Source organism: Polyodon spathula, chromosome 2 (genome assembly GCF_017654505.1).
Source record: "Polyodon spathula isolate WHYD16114869_AA chromosome 2, ASM1765450v1, whole genome shotgun sequence".
Taxonomy (NCBI): Eukaryota; Metazoa; Chordata; class Actinopteri; order Acipenseriformes; family Polyodontidae; genus Polyodon; species Polyodon spathula.
This window is the reverse complement of record NC_054535.1, coordinates 60,715,347-60,737,076: the sequence shown is the minus strand read 5'-3', so window position 1 is coordinate 60,737,076 and position 21,730 is coordinate 60,715,347. Positions and strand designations below refer to the sequence as shown.

At 39.9% G+C, this 21,730-nt stretch overlaps 1 protein-coding gene across 3 annotated transcripts in view; it reads right to left on the bottom strand.

Moving 5' to 3' along the window:
- vldlr (very low density lipoprotein receptor) overlaps nucleotides 1-21,730 on the bottom strand; it is a 137,144-nt gene that overhangs the window by 46,169 nt on the left and 69,245 nt on the right. For all 3 annotated transcript variants that reach the window (XM_041226143.1, XM_041226153.1, XM_041226163.1), the window contains 2 exons: nucleotides 18,833-18,958; nucleotides 2,148-2,319 (listed from right to left, as the gene is read on the bottom strand). In XM_041226143.1, coding sequence (XP_041082077.1) covers nucleotides 2,148-2,319; nucleotides 18,833-18,958 — 298 coding nt within the window. The remainder of the gene's footprint in view (nucleotides 1-2,147; nucleotides 2,320-18,832; nucleotides 18,959-21,730) is intronic.

Below are 21,730 nucleotides of genomic sequence, written 5' to 3'. Positions count from 1 at the left end.
TATTTTTGTTACATGCTTAATAAATACCATCTTTCTAAGAAGAGATTCCCAGTATTGAATCATTTGCTCATGTTGAACAAACATGATTTGTGAACTTAACAGTCTGGAAGGTGGTCTATTTTCTGCTTGTTGTAACATGTAAATCTGCCATAGTTTTCAGAGAGCGATATTAAAAACGGGTTTGTACATAATAGGACAGAGTTTTTGGAGGTCCTTTAATTTATTGCTCTTAAGAATATATTAACTGCCTACAATAGTACCCACAAGAGCAACAGATGGGCTATAGTTAGTCAACTGACAGTCCAGTACAACACTGGTGCCTGGACTGATGAATTCTGGTTCCTGCTGTTTCATGCTGATGGAAGGACTAGGGTATGGAGAAAAATCACACAAGTACTTGCATCCATCATGCTGCGTGTCAACATTGCAGGCTGGTGGTGGTGGTGGTGGTGGTGGTGTGATGGTCTGGGGGTGTGTTTTCATGGCACACTCAAATGTTACTCTGAAACAATTCTTAATGCAAGAACTGTAAATGTTGCAATTTTGGAAGTGCAAAATTGGAGGGCTACAGATAGCTATTAAAACCATTTTATTTTAAAGACCATTTAAAAAAACTTGGTACAAGAAATGTTCAAGATCTCTCAGAGGTTAAACAATTTTCATAGCCTGCAATCAAACATTGGATAAATTAAATCAAAAAAACTATCACATCTAAATATTAAGCAAATTCAATAGTGCAATGTACCTATAGTTTTGTCTATTATTGGTATTGGAAGGTTGAAAGTCATTAAAAGAATAAGTATCATGGTTCCAGAAAACAGTTATGTCCCCACGTGTTCCTACAACTGCTTAATGTATCTAATTTCTCTTCATTAAATCACCCTGGCCACTTTTTACACTTAAATTTAAAAAAGTGCTTAAAAAAAAAAAAAAAAAAAAACCACACACTACAGCATTTATTTCACTGCGTTTTTTTTATGCTCAAAGTTTTGCTGTTAGGGGGAGGGGATGAACACACACCAGCACACAAATCAGAATGCATCAAAATGATTGCGTTTGGTAGTCCTATCTGTGCTTGTTGCCAAGAACGTTGTTTGAGATGTTACCAATGCAGAGGCAGACTTCACTCTACCTTTTTATTGGCACCGCAGGCTCAGGATAGCCATTCACAATCTAAAATCAGGGCTCATCTGTCCATCTAGTAATCCGTTGCTTCATTTATTCTTGAACAAAAAAAATTAGTTCTGGAGGATTGTAGATCCCAAAGCTTTCGTAAACTGTGTTGTATTGTGCTCGTGAGCTGTTCAGTGTGTTGATGTGCAAATAAATCCTGTTTGCATGAAAGGCGTATCAAGTTACATTTTTTATCCTAGAAAAAGTGAATAAAACAATAAAACACACTGGGTTTTCTGTTCTGTATCACATCATGGATCGCTATTGCTGTGTTACCAGTTTGACAACGAACAATAATCCTGACTCTCAGGCAACAGAGGCCATTTTGAAAAGAGCTTTGAAAACAGACAGTTACATGTGTAAAAACTTGTCAAGATGTTAATGAAAACTAGCGACAGGTACGTTAAACAATTGTAACACATGGGGATGTGCAACGCTATATTTTTCGGAACCCTTCTACTTTAATTTGTCATAGCTACAAATTCCAAGTGATTTCCATTAAGTTATATAAAAGGAGCACAGCCAACAGTGTTCACCATAGTAGTATACCGAGCCAGTTTATAGGAGAACTTCCAGAAAGCAGCACCTTAGGTACAAAGCAAGAGTGCAAATTCATTTTAAACAATAAGATCCAGAGAAGAGACCCATGCAACAAAATCACTCTTCTGATTGCACTACAAAACAAATAAATGGCTATTAGTTTGTTAAATAATCCAATCTAGCCTGATTTAATTGGAAATCTCCAGTCCTTCTGAATCAGCATAACTAAACAAGAGCTGCAAGTCAACTATAAAAATGACCAACAACCAGCGTTTCACTGCAGACCAACCAGTATTAATGTATTTTGTAATGAGCATGTGATTAATTGGATTTGCTGCAGCATTATGTAAGCAAACACACATCTTTATCAAAGAATATAGAAAGAGGATATCAGACAAGGTTATTGTTTTCAGGTAAAATGAAGTTGAAGTTACCTAAAAATAGCTTTCTGTCCAAGATCTGCCCAAAATATCTGCTGAGAAGCAAAATCTGCATCCAGTGCTACAGCGTTTCTTAATTGTTCTACTATCTGGGTGTACTCCTTCCTCTCCAGTCCTAGCTTTCTTATATCCCGTCTGTTGGTGAAGATCAGACATGGCTCCTTTCCTGTGGAACAAATCACCACAAATTTATTATTGGAGAATTAAAAATCTGACTACACTGAATAAGTATAAGGGGAGGTCCAAAACACTCATTTTCTGACAGTATTTGAGGGGGGTAAAATAAAATGTACCTTAAATGACTTGAGCTAAATCTTGGTGGATAGAATACTGTGAAACATGTAGGGCAAGTATTACATACTGTACATTGATATACATACACATACACACACACACACAGTAATCCCTCGCCAACCGCGGGGGTTACGTTCTTGACAACCCCCACGGTTGGCAAAACCACGGTTTGTAAATACTAGATATTCTGGGAAAGAGGGTTAGGTTCTCCTGAAAGAGGGTTAGGTTCTCCACGGGCCACTCTTATCTAAGTTGCATTTTCCTTCACTAACACAAATGAAAACACAGTGTAACTTTTGTACCAAAAAATGCAAACACTAAAATACGGGTTAATGTGACATGTAAAGTAATATTATAAACAAAAGTTGTGTTTTACTTACCTTCAATTCTTAGAGTTGAATGGCCAAGGTGCTGACTGGTGACAATTACGCTAAGTTAACACGGTAGCAACAAGAATTCATGCACATTGACTACTATGCTCTAGTACACAAGACAAAGCGAGAGATTTATGCTAGTTCTGGTAGCGGGAGAGTGCAAGACCACATCCAATGAGCGTTCAAGCGGCATGTTTCTGTGCAAAACCGCGTACACACAAATCTATTTAGCGGGGTGGCAAATGGTATACAAAAGGAAAACTTTGGCGCGTTACATGAACTCCATGCAGGAACACCTGCTCTTTCCATGAAATAGACTGACAAGGTGAATCCAGGTGAAAGCTATGATCCCTTATTGATGTAACCTGTTAAATCCACTTCAAATCAGTGTAGATGTAGGGGAGACAGGTTAAAGAAGGATTTTTAAGCCTAGACACAATTGAGACATGGATTGTGTAGGTGTGCCATTCAGAGAGTAAATGGGCAAGACAAAAAATTTAAGTGCCTTTGAACGGGGTATGGTAGTAGGTGCCAGGCGCGCCGGTTTGAGCGTGTCAAGAACTGCAAAGCTGCTGGGTTTTTCACACTCAGCAGTTTCCCGTGTGGCCCACCACCCAAAGGACATCCAGCCAACGGCAGACCAGTGGAGTCAACATGACTAATTGAGGCCCGAAAAATTGAGCCTGTTCTGAGGGTAAAAGGGGGTGCAACTCAATATTAGGAAGGTGTTACTGTATATGTATGTCCATAATATTATATCCTTATATATATATATATACTATATATATATATACATATACAATACAAGGTGGTGTACATCATAATACACATGTTGCACATATACACACACACACACACAACACACACTAAGACAAAACCAGAAACTTGTGTATACATCCGCAGTGTAATAGGCCCAAACTGAATTCATTCACTGCCGACACCTTGCAAAGGACCATATGGACAGCTGGAAATAATCTAAAAGCAAGACTGAAGACATGGTGCACGCAGGAAGGCTTCACCTATCTTGATCATTGGACCACATTCTACAACAAGGACTATCTGTATAGACGGGATGTACTGCATTTAAATAAAAAGGGAACCAATCTAGTTGGAGAAAAGATCCTCGAGCAGGTTCAGAAGCATTAAAACTAGAAAGGGGGGAGAAATCAACAAGACCAGAAGGGAAACCTCTGAGTGGAAGCGACAGCGAGTGGGAGAAGTACAGGCATGGAAAAGTGCAGAACAGTTTAGAAGCAGTAAGGAGAAATTGCATCTTTAAATGGCTTTAAATCAGAAAACACAGGACATTGGGGAAACACAGCAGCTCAAAGTCAAACAGCCGCATGTGCTTTTCTGATAACAAGCTGAAACTGAGCAGCAGATTCAAATTCAGCGCCGTTCTGAGACCCGGGCGAGGGTAGGAGCCAACAGCACAGCAGAACGCAGTTAAACAAGGCAGTCTTCCCAGCGACAGCGAGTGGAAGTGACAGCGAGTGGGAGAAGTACAGGCGTGGAAAAGTACAGAGCAGTTTAGAAGCAGTAAGGAGAAATTGCATCTTGACCAGTAAGCCTGACTTCTATTATATGCAAACTTATGGAAACTATAATAAGATCCAACATGGAAAATGACCTATATGGTAACAGGGTCCTGGGAGACAGTCAACATGGTTTTAGGAAGGGGAGATCGTGTCTAACTAACTTGCTTGATTCTTTTGAGGATGCAACATCGATAATGGATAATTGCAAAGCATATGACATGGTTTATTTAGATTTCCAGAAAGCTTTTGACAAAGTCCCGCACAAAAGATTAATTCTCAAACTGAACGCAGTTGGGATTCAAGGAAACACATGTACATGGATTAGGGAGTGGTTAACATGTAGAAAACAGAAAGTACTGATTAGAGGAAAAACCTCAGAATGGAGTGTGGTAACCAGCGGTGTACCACAGGGATCAGTATTAGGTCCTCTGCTATTCCTAATCTACATTAATAATTTAGATTCTGGTATAGTATGCAAACTTGTTAAATTTGCAGACGACACAAAAGTAGGAGGAGTGGCAAACACTGTTGCAGCAGCAAAGGTCATTCAAAATGATCTAGACAAGATTCAGAACTGGGCAGATACATGGCAAATGACATTTAATAGAGAAAAGTGTAAGGTACTGCACGCAGGAAATAAAAATGTGCATTATAAGTATCATATGGGAGATATTGAAATTGGAGAAGGAATCTATGAAAAAGACCTAGGAGTTTCTGTTGACTCAGAAATGTCTTCATCTAGACAATGTGGGGAATCTATAAAAAAATGCTTGGATACATTGTGAAAAGAAAAAGTGTTTTTTTTTTTTTTTTTTAAATCAAAAGCCAACTGTACAATGCACTAGTAAGACCTCATCTTGAATATTGTGATCAGTTCTGGTCACCTCGCTACAAAAAGGACACTACAGCTCTAGAAATGTGCAACCAGCATTATTCCGGGCTTAAAAATAATGTCATAAGCAAACAGGCTAAAAGGATTGAATCTGTTCAATCTTAAAGACGACTGTGCGGCGACCTGATTCTAAAAAGGTACTGAATGTTGACCCAAGGGACTCTCTTGACCTGAAAAAAGAAACAAGGACCAGGGGTCACAAATGGAGATTAGACCAACGGGCATTCAGAACAGAATAGGATGAATTTTTTTTTTTTTTTTTTTTTTTTTTAAATATATACAGAATTGTGAGGGTCTCATTCCCAGTAATGTTGTTGAAGTCGATACCCTGGGATCCTTCAAGAAGCTGCTTGATGAGATTCTGGGATCAATAAGCTACTAACAACCAAAACTATGTTCTTCTATTCTTATGCTCCAAGTTCTATCTCTCAGGGCTCGCAAAATCACTAGTCCGACATTCCAGGACAACCAAAAATCTGTTGGACAGTTTTTTTTTTTTTTTTTTGCAATCTGATTTTTTACTCTAACAAGAAAATGTTCTGTGCTTTAATCAAAACAGCAGTTTGTCAAAATCGAGACTCCACTCAAAGATCATCCCAGTAAAACACGTTTAAGAGATCAGAGATTTTCCATTGGTAATGCTTGAGTGATTTCTAGGGTGACTTGCACGTTGCTTTTGACCAAATCCCGCGAGGATTGCCCCATGTAAACACTCCTGACAACAAGCAATCTTATCTAGTCAGCATAGTGGTTTTATTATATTTTTTATATATATCAATCACATGACTGCATTTTCTCCAGTGAAACGAAGGGTAAAACTGACACTATCACAGCCAAAATGCATACTTTTATATTGAAGGCTGACTTTAAACAAAGTTACAGACTGGAATTACAAGCTACTGTACTCTGCTCAGCAAGATTCACATTGTTATCTTCTTGTTACCTTTACTAAATTCATTAACGTTGTTTCCCAACCCAGGAAAAAACCAAACAAAAACACAGTAATTTTATTTTAAAATGTATTGTGGTTGCTTGTAACTTATTATACAGAGTGCAGCAACAGTCTCAGGTCCAAACCGTCAGCTGTGTAGATACGTTATTTACATCCTCGCTATATGGCCTTAAAATACAGATTTAAAAAAAAAAAAAATTATATATATATATTATTATATTATATATATATATTATATCATATACAACCACACTTTGGCTCTTACAGGTCTATGCACAGACACGGCAAAACGTTAATTTTTTAAAATTAAGGAACCAAAATTTCAATTAAACAGCACTTAAACAGGGGGGGGGGGGGGGGGGGGGACTGTGCTTTTCAATGAATAGGATATAGCCAGAATACAGCTGGATGCAGCATTCCACAAATAGGCACTGTATTTGTAATTCTACTTTTATTCACAATCTCATTGCTATCATTAGTGCTACTAGTGACTGTTCTGGTACAAGGTACATTGCTGCTATTATATATACTGAACAAAAATATAAAACGCAACATGTAAAGTGTTGGTCCCATGTTTCATGAGCTGAAATAAGATCCCAGAAATTTTCCACACAAAAAGCTTATTTCTCTCATTTTGTGCACACATTTGTTTACATCCATGTTAGTGATCATTTCTCCTTTGCTAAGATAATCCATCCACCTGACAGGTGTGGCATATCAAGAAGCTGATTAAACAGCATGATCATTACACAGGTGCACCTTGTGCTGGGGACAATAAAAGGCCACTCTAAAATGTGCAGTTTTGTCACACAACACAATGCCACAGATGTCCCATGTTTTGAGGGAGCATGCAATTGGCATGCTGACAGCAGGAATGTCCACCAGAGCTGTTGCTAGAGAATTGAATGCTCATTTCTCTACCACAAGTCCAACCGGCCTCACAACCACGTGTAACCACACCAGCCCAGGACCTCCACATGTAGCTTCTTCACCTGCGGGATCATCCGAGACCAGCCACTCAGACAGCTGATGAAACTGTGGGTTTGCACAACCAAAGAATTTCTGCAAAAACTGTTAGAAACCGTCTTGTCGTCCTCATCAGGGTCTTGACCCGACTGCAGTTTGGCATCAGACTTCAGTGGGCAAATGCTCACCTTTGATGGCCACTGGCACGATGGAGAAGTGTGCTCTTCATGGATGAATCCCAGTCTCCACTCTACCAGGCAGATGGCAGACAGCGTGTATGGCGTCGTGTGGGTGAGCGGTTTGCTGATGTCAATGTTGTGAACAGAGTGCCCCATGTTGGCGGTGGGGTTATGGTATGGGCAGGCATAAGCTACGGACAACGAACAATTGCATTTTATCGATGACAATTTGAATGCACAGAGATACCACGATGAGATCCTGAGGCCCATTGTCATGCCATTCATCCGCCGCCATCACCTCATGTTTCAACATGATAATGCACGGCCCCATGTCGCAAGGATCTGTACACAATTTCTGGAAGCTGAAAATGTCCCAGTTCTTCCATGGCCTGCATACTCAGACACGTCACCCCTTGAGCATGTTTGGCATGCTCTGGATCGACGTGTATGACAGTGTTCCCATTCCCGCCAATATCCAGCAACTTCGCACAGCCATTGAAGAGGAGTGGGACAACATTCCACAGGCCACAATCAACAGCCTGATCAACTATGCGAAGGAGGGGTGTCACGATGCATGAGGCAAATGCTGGTCACACCAGATACTGACTGGTTTTCTGATCCATGCCCCTACATAGTTAGTTTTCTACCTCTGGTAAAAAATTAGCTCATGTCAAATCACATATATGTAATGCAATTCTGTGTAGCGTTAACGTTAGATAGGTTAACGCAGTCTCTTATACACCATCTATCTAGCTATGTGCGTGTTATGTTAACATTACTTCTCCACATGACGTTCATTTGTATCTGCTAGCTTCAATGTAGAAATGCATTGTTAGTCTAGCAGGTGTCATTTAACTTTATTTGTGTATGCTTCTCTGTTTGTAGTTTCACACCCACGTTTACTGCCACATGGCAAATAAATGTGTCAAAACATCTTGTGTGGTGAAGAAGGGAGTTTAGCTGCCTGTCAAACTTGAGCAAGGACGATGCTCACGGGTTGACAGAACAGTGACAAATACTGTAATAAAGAAAATCAAAAGAATAAAACAGTACTCATATTAATAAAGGCATTAGCTAAATTTATCTAACGTGACTTCTAACTTACTCCAGAAGCTTATATTGTTAGTTTTGGATTGTCCTTTTACTGTAGCGAACAAAAGACTTTGGACCCAAACAGGGTTGTCATAGCGAGGATGTACTGTATTTAGCTTATACGCTTAATATACAACACTTGCAGATTTTAATGTGTGCACATTTAATTTGTTATTTTTCACCACCCATAAATGTTCAACATTTAAGAGAGTATAAAGAAGTTTGGATCAGAATCCAAGATCATCCTTTATAAAAAAAAAAAAAAAGTAACATACTGCAAGTATACTTGTGCCAGAATTGTCTGGTTTTAGTATACTATTGGTACTATTAGTTTATCCTATTTTGGCACAAGTCTACAACTTTGCATATTCTTTTTTTTAAATAATGCAACATAGTTCTCAAATATTGGACATTCCTTAGATTGCATCTTGTATACCTGCATTGTCTCTTGCTAGACATGCACCTCCAGATTCTGACAAATACTTTTAGAAAACCAGGTGCTTTCTGGATCAAAAAGCTTAATGCTCTGTGGCTGCCCGGCTATGTGGATAACTATCAAAAAACTAGAAGAAACTAACTAAAACACAAGTCTGGGAAAAACAGATGGAAATCAGGAAAAAGTACGGAATTTTGATGTTGAAAAAGTTTGAACCCTGCGATACTGTACCTATATTGAGTACAGTGTACTTTGTACAAATCAGTCCATAGGTCAATTATGGGCAACTTGACTTTTCTGTCCAACCAAATGTCGACAATGGACTGCCCGAAGCACAAGCATCATTACCAAAATTTCATGAGCCCTGTATATATTTTATTTATATACACACACTGTGTACAAAACATTAGGAACACCTGCTCTTTCCATGAAATAGACTGACAAGGTGAATCCAGGTGAAAGCTATGATCCCTTATTGATGTAACCTGTTAAATCCACTTCAATCAGTATAAATGAAGGGGAGACAGGTTAAAGAAGGATTTTTAAGCATCGACACAATTGAGACATGGATTGTGTATGTTTGCCATTCAGAGGGTAAATGGGCAAGACAAAAGATTTAAGTGCCTTTGAACGGGGTATGGCAAGTGCCAGACGCGCCGGTTTGGAGTGCGTCAAGAACTGCAACGCTGCTGGGTTTTTCATGCTCAGCAGTTTCCCCGTATGTTTCAAGGATGGTCCACCACCCAAAAGAACATCTAGCCAATGGTAGGCCACTGGTCAAAACGGCACATTGATGAGAGAGGCCAAAAGGGGGCTGACACAAATTGCGCAGTGCAACAGACTGGCTACAGTTAGTCAACTGACAGTCCAGTACAAAACTGGTGCCAAAAGACCCATAAAAAGACGGCACAACTCGTCGTACCTTGACACGAATGGGGCCGACGACCTAACAGTTCCATTTCTTTCAGCAAAACACAAGAAACTGCGGTTGCAGTGGGAACGCTTTCGACACCTTGTAGAGTCCATGCCCCTACGAACTGAGGTGCACGTGTAATGATCATGCCGTTTAATAGGCTTCTTGATATGCCACACCTGTCAGGTGGTTGGATAATCTTGGCAAAGGAGAAATTCTCACTAACAGGGATGTAAACAAATGTGCACAAAATTTGATAGAAATAAGCTTTTTGTGCGTATGGAAAATTTCTGGGATCTTATTTTAGCTCATGAAACATGGGACAACTCTTGATATGTTGCGTTTATTTTTGTTCAGTTACAATGATAATAAATAGCAAATATCTAGATAGGCCAATTCTTTTTTTTAACGTAGTAAAGTAAAAATAACTTTATCTAGATTAGGTTAAAAAAAGAGTCTACTTGATTTAAAAATGCTGACCGAAGTCAGAGTTCCACAGCTTGGGAGCATTAAAACAAACTCCTCTCCTTTTCAATTTTACCATTGGGAGGCACAAGAGTTCAGTGCTTGCCAACCTTAAAGTGCAGAGGTTTATATGGGGACAATCTCCCAGGTACTCTGGTGCTAAGCCATTTAGTGCTTTGTGTTAATAGTAAGATGAAAAATCAATTCTAAAATGTACTGGAAGCCAGTACAACGAGGCCAGCACAGGAGTTATATTAGCCCATTATTTTGTTCTAGTCAGGACCCTGCTTCTGCACTTGAGCAAGCTGTAATGCGCGATACAGAAGAACTCGTTTTTGTAAACTTTGAGGATGCCATTTCGGCCCATTTTGCTCATTTGGTTGTTAGTAGCTTCTTGAAGGATCCCAGGGTGTCACAATGTGGAAGTCCAGCAAATCAGGCATTGCAATAATCAACTCTTACTAAAACAAAAAGCATGAATTAGTTTCTCAGCATCAGCCAAAAAAAAAAAAAAAAAAACTTTAGCAATGTTATTGGTAAGACTTTTATAAAATTGCCTCAAAACTCAAACCAGAATAAAATAGGTTTCCTACATCAGATTTTACATTGGAGAGCAGGTTGCCCAAATCATTTTAGTGAGTTCCCAAGCTCTAGTTGTTGCTGAGAACCCAATAGCAGAACTTTCGTCTTATCAGAGTTTAATTGCAAACAGTTTTGAGATATCCAATTTTGATATCAGCAAGAAACTGTAGTACTGAATAGCAGTAGTCACCAGGTTTTAAAAAATATATAAAAAAAAGAAGCTGTGGATCATCAGCATAACAGTGAAAGTTTTTACTTTGTTTACAAATGATTTCCCCCAGTGGCAAATACAAATAAAATATTGGACCAAGAACAGAGCCCTGGGGGACACTACAAGTAATACTGAATAACCCCGATACAGACTCCACTAAAGAAACAAAATACTGTCTGTTAGTTAGATACAACTTAAACCAGTTGAGAACAGTTCGTCAGGCCAACCTAAGCTTTTCAGATGATCAAATCACAATAGCATGATCCTCAGTATCAAATGCAGCACCATGGTTTAAAAGAACTAGAACGGATATGGAGTTAGTCAGCACTCATCAGTAAGTTATTTACCACTCTGACAAGGGCAGTCTCTGTGCAATGAGCAGATCCAAACCCTGACAAATCTTTCAAGGACATTGCTCTTGTCCAGATATTAAGTTGTTTAAAGGCTAACCAAATCAGTTTTGAAGGCAGCAGGAACTATTCCTGTTGACAGAGATCTACTTATAATATTACACAAAAAATGAAATGCATCTTTAAGGAACCGAGTAGAAATTGGAGCCAATGAACAGCTTGAGGACTTAATCTGCATTATTAAATGTATTCAGATCATTTGGAGTAATCAAGCAGAATGAGTCCAAAACAGAGTCAGACAGTCCAAGGGGCACAACTGAATAAGAACCATGTTGAGGAATTAGATCCCTAATATTAATAATTTTGTTCTGAGAATACTTAAGGAATACTTAAGGTAAGTATAGGGAAGTCAGCTGGTGGAGTTATTAATGTCAACTGTTGTAATAATACATCTATTATCTACATAACACCTTTCATAGTGGACCACTATCAAAAGTACTTTACAGAGGTAGGCTGTGAACTACATGCTCACTTACATAGGACATTGATCTAACATCTCATCTGCAGGATGGAGCACAAGGAGGTGAAGTTACTTGCTCAGGATCACACAGCGAGTCAGGTCAGTGTTAGCGGTAGGATTTGAACCGGTGACCTTCTGGTTACAAGCCCTGGACTTCAACCACTAACATTAACTGGTAATGAGCTGTCAGAGTTGACCTCCTCAGGAAGGGAACTCTGGGCTGCCAGCCTCAGAGGTGGAGATGGACAGCATACCCTCGTGGTGCCAGTCTGTACTTCAAGCCCTGTGTTATTCAAAAGTGAACAGGGGGGGCAGTACGCTCACACAGCGCTCGGCCAGCACTGTGTTGATGGGAAACAGCTGCCCAGAGTTTCTTAATTTTCTCAGTCAGTCAATCTCAGAAAACTGACTTTTTAGGAGGAGCCAGAGGAAGATCAAGACCGTATGTCTTTAGCAGGCAATGTGGGAGAGCCCTGCCCAAGTGATTCTTCACGAATTACAAAGTGTATTGCATTGCACTTTATTGCAGAGGAAAAGCTACCATACTAAATTTAGCGCTCCGATTGTGGTAATGAAAAAGAATGGTTTGAAATATCTGAACTGTGACATGCTTGCTGTGATGTATTTAATATCAACAAAATGTACTACCCTGAAACTTGTTCTTTTTGTAAAAAAAAAAAAACCAAGTACGACTAACATGCAAGTCTACAAGTCATGTAGACTTCACTATCTAACAAAATATGCATGCTGCAGCATGCCATTTGCCATATTACAACAGTACACAGTTAAGTTCAGCCACCAATTCCATACTTAACACTTGCAAAACATCAAATCTGAAACATTCCGCAGTCTTCAGATGCATAGATTAACCATTTCAGGAGAATGCCAAACAAGCAAGTTTGTTTTATTATCACTTGTGTCTTAGCAAGTTGTTGTATTGTAAGCAGTTGAATATGTTAGAAACCAACTTGCTTCTAAGTGGCATCAAAATAATGCAATTTGGCAGACCATTGGCTCCCAAGGCAAAATGTTTGTGTTGAGCCCTGCCACAGCCATCTGAGGGACGGGTCTTGCCATCTACCTTATATATGATATTTAAAAGGTCATTTTGAATAACCCCTTTTAAAATGGGTGTTAAAACATTAAAACCCACTTGGTGACCACTACCAGTGTGGAATCAATTATAAAATCAATTGCACATTTACTTGACATCACCTAATACAGCCACTTTATATAGAACAAAGTTTACAAACGAGAGGAGGCCATTCGGCCCATCTTGCTAGTTTGGTTGTTAGTAGCTTATTGATCCCAAAATCTCATCAAGCAGCTTCTTGAAGGATCCCAGGGTGTCAGCTTCAACAACATTACTGGGGAGTTGATTCCAGACCCTCACGATTCTGTGTAAAAAAGTGTCTCCTATTTTCTGTTCTGAATGCCCCTTTTTCTAAACTCCATTTGTGACCCCTGGTCCTTGTTTCTTTTTTCAGGCTGAAAAAGTCCCTTGGGTCGACACTGTCAATACCTTTTAGAATTTTGAATGCTTGAATTAGGTCGCCACGTCGTCTTCTTTGTTCAAGACTGAACAGATTCAATTCTTTTAGCCTGTCTGCATATGACATGCCTTTTAAGCCCGGAATAATTCTGGTCGCTCTTCTTTGCACTCTTTCTAGAGCAGCAATATCTTTTTTATAGCGAGGTGACCAGAACTGCACACAATATTCAAGATGAGGTCTTACTAATGTATTGTACAGTTTTAACATTACTTCCCTTGATTTAAATTCAACACTTTTCACAATGTATCCGAGCATCTTGTTAGCCTTTTTTATAGCTTCCCCACATTGTCTAGATGAAGACATTTCTGAGTCAACAAAAACTCCTAGGTCTTTTTCATAGATTCCTTCTCCAATTTCAATATCTCCCATATGATATTTATAATGTACATTTTTATTTCCTGCGTGCAGTACCTTACACTTTTCTCTATTAAATGTAATTTGCCATGTGTCTGCCCAGTTCTGAATCTTGTCTAGATCATTTTGAATGACCTTTGCTGCTGCAACAGTGTTTGCCACTCCTCCTACTTTTGTGTCGTCTACAAATTTAACAAGTTTGCTTACTATAACAGAATCTAAATCATTAATGTAGATTAGGAATAGCAGAGGACCTAATACTGATCCCTGTGGTACACCACTGGTTACCACACTCCATTCTGAGGTTATTCCTCTAATCAGTACTTTCTGTTTTCTACATGTTAACCACTCCCTAATCCATGTACATGTGTTTCCTTGAATCCCAACTGCGTTCAGTTTGAGAATTAATCTTTTGTGCGGGACTTTGTCAAAAGCTTTCTGGAAATCTAAATAAACCATGTCATATGCTTTGCAATTATCCATTATCGATGTTGCATCCTCAAAAAAATCAAGCAAGTTAGTTAGGCACGATCTCCCTTTCCTAAAACCATGCTGACTGTCTCCCAGGACCCTGTTACCATATAGGTAATTTTCCATTTTGGATCTTATTATAGTTTCCATAAGTTTGCATATAATAGAAGTCAGGCTTACTGGTCTGTAGTTACCTGGTTCAGTTTTGTTTCCCTTTTTGTGGATCGGTATTACGTTTGCAATTTTCCAGTCTGTCGGTACCACCCCTGTGTCAAGAGACTGCTGCATGATCTTGGTTAGCGGTTTGTAAATTACTTCTTTCATTTCTTTGAGTACTACTGGGAGGATCTCATCCGGCCCAGGGGATTTGTTTATTTTAAGAGCTCCTAGTCCCTTTAACACTTCTGCCTCAGTTATGCTAAAGTTATTTAAAACTGGATAGGAACTGGATGACATGTGGGGCATGTTGTCAGTATCTTCCTTTGTAAAAACTTGTGAAAAGTAATCATTTAACATATTTGCTATTTTTTTTTCTTCCTCTACGATTTTGCCATTTGTATCTTAAACATTTAATCTCCTCTTTGAATGTTCTCTTGCTGTTGTAATATTGGAAAAACATTTTGGAATTGGTTTTAGCTCCCTTAGCAATGTTCATTTCTATTTCTCTCTTGGCCTTTCTAACTTCCTTTTTGACTTGCGTTTGCAGTTCTGTGTACTCTTTCTGCGTACTTTCTTTTTGGTCCTTTTTTAATGCTCTGTAAAGTGCCTTTTTTCGCTGAATATTTTTTTTAATTGATCTATTAAACCATTTTGGCAATTTAGTTTTACATTTAGATTTGTCTACTTTAGGGATATAATTGTTTTGTGCCTCTAGTACTACATTTTTGAAGAACAACCATCCTTCTTCTGTGGGTGTTTTCTCTATTTTACTCCAATCTACTTCTGTTAGTCTGTTTCATACCTTCATAGTTTGCTTTTCTAAAATTGTAAACCTTAGCTTTAGTCATTTCTTTTGGGGGATTTAAAAAACACTTCAAATGAGACCATGTTGTGGTCTGAGTTTGCCAGTGGTTCTCTGACCTCTGTTTTAGTTATTCTATCTTCGTTATTTGAAAAGACTGAATCAAGGCATGCCTCCCCTCTAGTAGGTGCCTTCACAAATTGTGTTAGGAAGCAGTCATTTGTCATTTCCACCATTTCTATTTCATCCTTCGCACTACCCACCGGGTTTTCCCATTTTATTTGGGGGAAGTTGAAATCCCCCATTAGTATGGCTTCTCCTTTGCTACACACATTTCTAATGTCAGATTATTGTGCTCACCGTCTGAATCTGGCGGTCTATAGCATGCTCCTATTATGCCTTTTGAATTTTTGTCCGTTATTCTGACCCATATTGATTCAGTTTTATTTTCTTTGTCCAGGTTTAATACCTGGGCTTCAAGACTGTTTCTTATGTATAGCGCTACCCCTCCTCCTCTTCTGTCCTGCCTGTCTTTCCTATACAGTGTATACCCACAAATATTATATTCGTCCCCATCACTCTCAGATAACCACGTTTCTGTAACACCTATCACATCATAGTTACCTGTTAGTGCAGTAGCTTCAAGTTCTAGAATTTTGTTTCTGATACTTCTAGCATTTAGATAAATACATTTAATGGTTGTCTTACCTGAGTTGTTGTCCTTGTTTTGATGCGGTCTCCCTTCTGTTTTTTTGTTGATTTCTCCCCCCTTCCTTTCTAGTTTAAATGCTTCCGAACCTGCTCGAGGATCTTTTCTTCGAGTAGACTAGTTCCCTTGTTATTTAAATGCAGTCCATCCCGTCTATACAGATAGTCCTCGTTGTAGAATGTGGTCCAATGATCAAGATAGGTGAAGCCTTCCCGTGTGCACCACGTCTTCAGCCATGCGTTTTGATTAATTATTTCCAGCTGTCCATATGGTCCTTTGCAAGGTGCGGGTAGTATACCAGAAAATACCACAGTTTTGGTTTTCTCTTTTAATTTCCTTCCTAGCTCTCTGAATTTGTTTTGCAGGGATTTTGGTCTGTCTCTTCCAATGTTGTTTGTACCGATGTGGACGACTACTACCGGGTCGTCTCCTGTTCGTTCCAGGAGCCTGTCCACGTTCTCAGTGATGTGCTTGACCGAGGCTCCTGGAAGGCAGCACACTGTTGTAGTAAGGGGGTCCAAACTGCGAATTGAACTTGCTGTGTTTCTCAATATGGAGTCCCCAACAATCATGACCTCCCTTTTTGCTGTCTTGTCACCACTGTCAATAGGGTCCTGGATGTTGTTCCTTTCATTCTCTTGTTGTTGGTTCTGCTCATCAAAATTCTGAAGTGACTCAAATCTGTTGGTTGTTTTGATTTCTGGTGGTGGTGTTTGACGAAGTTTCTTTTTTTCCCTGCTTCTGCCTACCTGAACCCAGCTGTTCTGACCTTCTATCTCCCTGGTGGCTTTCAGTCTGTTAGGGGTGATGCAGACTTCCACGAATTGTGGGTGTGCCAGTTCCTCAAGATCCTGTTACTGTCTCACTTCTTCCAGCTCCATTTCTAGCATACTTACTAGTTTATGCAAATCCTGGATCGCGCGGCACTTTACTAACACTTGGTTTAGCTCCGCTGGGTTTTCTCGGATTTCCCACATCAAGCAGGTGTCACAGATTACTGGCTTGAAGACCATGTTGAGGTTTTTTTTTTTGAAGCTTAGTTTCTTCTGCAGCTGTCAACCTGCTTTTAAACTGCTTCGAAACTGCTCTGTACTTTTCCACGCCTGTACTTCTCCCACTCGCTGTCGCTGGGAAGACTGCCTCGTTTAACTGCGTTGTTCTGCTGTGCTGTTGGCTCCTCCCCTCGCCCGTGTCTCAAAACTCTCCTGGCCTTTCTAACTTCCTTTTTGACTTGCGTTTGCAGTTCTGTGTACTCTTTCTGTGTACTTTCTTTTTGGTCCTTTCTTAATGCTCTGTAAAGTGCCTTTTTTCGCTGAATATTTTTAATTTATCTATTAAACCATTTTGGCAATTTAGTTTTACATTTAGATTTGTCTACTTTAGGGATGCAATTGTTTTGCACCTCTAGTACTAAATTTTGAAGTCATCCTTTTTTCTGTGGGTGTTTTCTCTATTTTACTCCAATCTACTTCTGTTAGTCTCTGTTTCATACCTTCATAGTTTGCTTTTCTAAAATTGTAAACCTTAGCTTTAGTCATTACTTTTGGGGATTTAAAAAGCACTTCAAATGAAACCATGTTGTGGTCTGAGTTTAGTTATTTAGTCAATTATTTGAAAAGACTAAATCAAGGCATGCCTCCCCTCTAGTGGGTGCCTTCACAAATTGTGTTAGGAAGCAGTCATTTGCCATTTCCACCATTTCAATTTCATCTGTTGTGCTACCCACCGGGTTTTCCCATTTTATATGGGGGAAGTTGAAATCCCCCATTAGTATGGCTTCTCCTTTGCTACACACATTTCTAATGTCATTGCACAAGTGTTGGACTACACACTGTTACCTTTGTAAGTAGCAATTTTGGTATGGTGGGCTTATCTTGTTTAGATTTATTTAGTATAATTCTGTTTTTGTATATCGCATCTTTAAAAAAAATTTTAAAAGCACTCCTATAGTCTCTCTGAATCCTGTCAAACAAATTCTTATCCAATTTATTCTTGTTTTCACATTTACTTTGTTTTTTTTTTCCATCACAACGTTGTGGTGACTTTACAACCTCAATTGACTGTCATATCAAATCTCCATGGTAGATGCAAAATACCCCGCCTTCTCTAAATGTTATTTCTGAAACAAAATAGTTCTTCTATTCATTAGGGGTATAGTGTTGCAGGGTTTATGGTTCCACTCTGGAATACCTGTACCAAGAGTTTGACAGGATTCAGAGAGACTATAGGGGTGCTTTAAAAGACATTTAAAGATGTGACATACGAAAACAGAATTATACAAAACTAATCTAAACAAGCCCACCATACCAAAATTGCTACTTAAAAGGTAACATTATGTAGTCCAACGCTTGTGCTAGGCACCCGTTTCCCCATCAACAAAAGCCTATCATAATATTCCAAAATTGTGAACCAATAAAAAGGTGGTGTATACCAGTAATGCTACTGTACAAACATTCAGAGATCACTGTTAATTGTCATGGGTCGGGTAAGAAGTCATCTTGTTAGTTTTGGTTCTGATGCACAAACTGCAAATAATTGATGACACACAAAACTACCTATTAAATTACTGAAAGTAACAAAACTAACATTATACTCCAAGTTTTGTTAATTCTTGGAGCTACAGTATGCTGTATGTTCTGTGGATGAGACACTGGAATGGACAAATCCTTAAAAAGCAATTGCAGATTTCTCTCATAATATATAACCTTAATACTATTACAGCATTTGCCAATTACTGTACACTGTCAAGTGCAAGAAAAAAGTTTGCATCCAGTTATCCTACATTACCAGTATCATACAATGTACTGTCAGGGTGAGCAAAGATCACCAAATCAACCAAATAGTTTCAGTGGGGGAGGGGGACTTACCTACTGCTTTGCATACTCCAGTAGTTGGGTCCATCTGGTAACCTTTGTGACATTCACACTTGTAGCCTCCTTTTAAATTGATGCATATCTGACTGCATATTCCAGGATTCTGACATTCATCAATATCTGGAAACGTATATATATAAAAAAAAAAAGTGACATTTAGTAAAATCAAGCAAAATAACAGAAGGAAATTCACACCTAGTTCACTTGCAAGGCGATTTAAAATCATGGTTCACTTGCAAACAAACTGATTTAAGTTTGCTTTGGATCGTTTCACAAAGAAATTCAAGCAAACTTGTTTCTTTTCAAGTGAATTCATATGTGCCGAACATGGACAATACTTTAAGTGATGTGGTTGTGCTGCTGACAGTATTCTTTTGGTTTATTTGGGGATTTGCCGGAAAAACACTGTTCTTTGAGGAGATGACAATCTTGGATTATGAAAAAGGATATACATAATTTAGCTGTTATTGCCCATATTCATCCATTATCTGTAACCACTTAATCCTACAGAGGTTCGTGGTGTGTTATTGCCAACAACAAATGCAACAGTGACCGATATCTGTACAGACAGTACCGCTCTGTCTTGGCATGTTTTGCCTGCGAGTATATGGCACATCTATAAAAAGCCAGACGCAATACATAAGTTAAAATTATTCCGTTGTCATTTCAGACTCTGCTTGCAACATTTTTGCCATTATGCTTAAAAAGGACGCACTTGTTGCAATAGTAATCTTAAAACCCTGGTATTACGGTCACTTCATTGACTAGCCCTGGGTCATGCCAGTTACTAAAATCAGCCCCATAGTATTTTTCTGATGTGCTGTTGTGTACATTTATTTACTTACATGGACCCCAAGGTGCTTTACACAAGTTAAAACTGTTTGGTTCTTATTATCATTAACCTTCAAGACTTGCTACAATAATGAACGCAGCTACCTTGAAGGTTAATGGTTATATTTCTATTTCAGGGTATAACATTCCCTATCAAGTACAAAATGTAAACCATTAGTTTGCCAGCCAGGAAGTCTTGAGCTACTAAAAATAGCCACCTGGCTCGGTCCTGTGTGATTTTCTTCACACAACAGGAGCATGGCGAGTGGTGGGAAGGCATACAACATGCTGCCTTGGCTGGTGTGCCACGGTGTTTAAAAAAAAAAAAAAAAACACACCCCCACTGGTGGGTCCCCGGCTCCCATTATGGAGAACCCGCAAGGACAATGGGTCGATTCCTGGAAGGCAAGAGATCTCTGCTCTCCCGAACAGTTGCCAAATGAGGCTCACCACCGCCGGGTGAAACCTCCATTCTGGAGGCACTGGGAACTCCTCTTGAGCTAGGCAGCGGACTTCCTCATCACCCCAGGCAGGTGTACTGCTCGCAGGGGGAGGAGGTGATCAAGCACCAGCTTGTGGGCTACTCTATGGAGACTGGGGGACCCGAGGCTGCCCTGGTGCTTGATGTAACCACCACTGTGGAGTTGTCTGCACGGACAAGCACATGCTTCCCACTAACCCTCTGAAACAATGCCAGTTAAAATTGCATACAGTTCCAAACCATTACATGGCATGCCATTCCACATAGTGCCCCAACCTAGGCTGGACATGTTCATGGTTATGGCCTCCCTTTTTGGTGACACTGCACAGAGGTCCAAATGGGCAGGCTGTTTTGCACCAAGAGTGCCCTTAGACAGTGAAGAACACAGTCAACAGGCAGCTATGGTTCAACCCAGAAGTTCTGTATCATCATTTTTTTGTTTTGGAGTTTCTCTGAACAATGCCAGTTAAAATTGCATACAGTTCCAAACCATTACATGGCATGCCATTCCACATAGTGCCCCAACCTAGGCTGGACATGTTCATGGTTATGGCCTCCCTTTTTGGTGACACTGCACAGAGGTCCAAATGGGCAGGCTGTTTTGCACCAAGAGTGCCCTTAGACAGTGAAGAACACAGTCAACAGGCAGCTATGGTTCAACCCAGAAGTTCTGTATCATCATTACCATGAGCTCCAACAGGTGGCTATTCTCTGCACACTGCCATCCGACAAGTGGACAGCATGGACCTGGAGTCTAACTCTTCTAGATAGGAGGCAGTATGAGAAGGGGCGAGCTGGAACTTTGCAGATTCACCGTATGCCCTAACCATTGAAGGTGACAGATGAACAGTTACGTGCGAGTGTATGTCTGCACTAGAGGACTGGGCAAACCTAACCAGGTCATCCAAGAGTACTCTGATACCTTCAAGTCAAATGGGGCCAGCATAGCTTTCCTGCACCTCAAAAGAAACACAAACACACACCACACAGCAAAACTTACTCATGCTGTTCCCCAAAAGTGAACCACAGGTACCTAAATAGTGATGTTTTTTATGGGGCTATAGAAACAAGCATCTTTGATGTACAACTTGATGAACCAATTGTCTAGCTGAATGACTGCAACAAGCTGTTGCATCGTCGCATTTTGAACCTCCTTCACCTCAGAACAGGCTGACCTGCCTGAGGTCGAGGATTGTTCTGAGGCCACCATCCGACTTGGGAATGGAGTAGAACTCATCCACCAACAGCATGGGTGTACCATATGAATATCCCATTTCAGCAGCAGAGCTGCTACCTCCCGAGACACCACAGTGGTGTCCTGTGGGTGCATGACTGCAGTCACACCCTGAAACTGCAGTGAATAGCCAGTCGGAACAGTAGCAAAAAACTGCCAAGATGTCTGTAGTGCACTGACACCATTACTCCAGATGGCTCCATGAGAAGTAACCCCAGACCTGTGGCAGCAAACCACTTGGGCCACTGCTCACCTTCTGACTTGCCTCTCTGCTGGGAGGCTGTCTGGCCGCAGGCGCAGATGACTCTGCTGGTACCTGAAGCTGCACCAGTCATTATGCAAACTA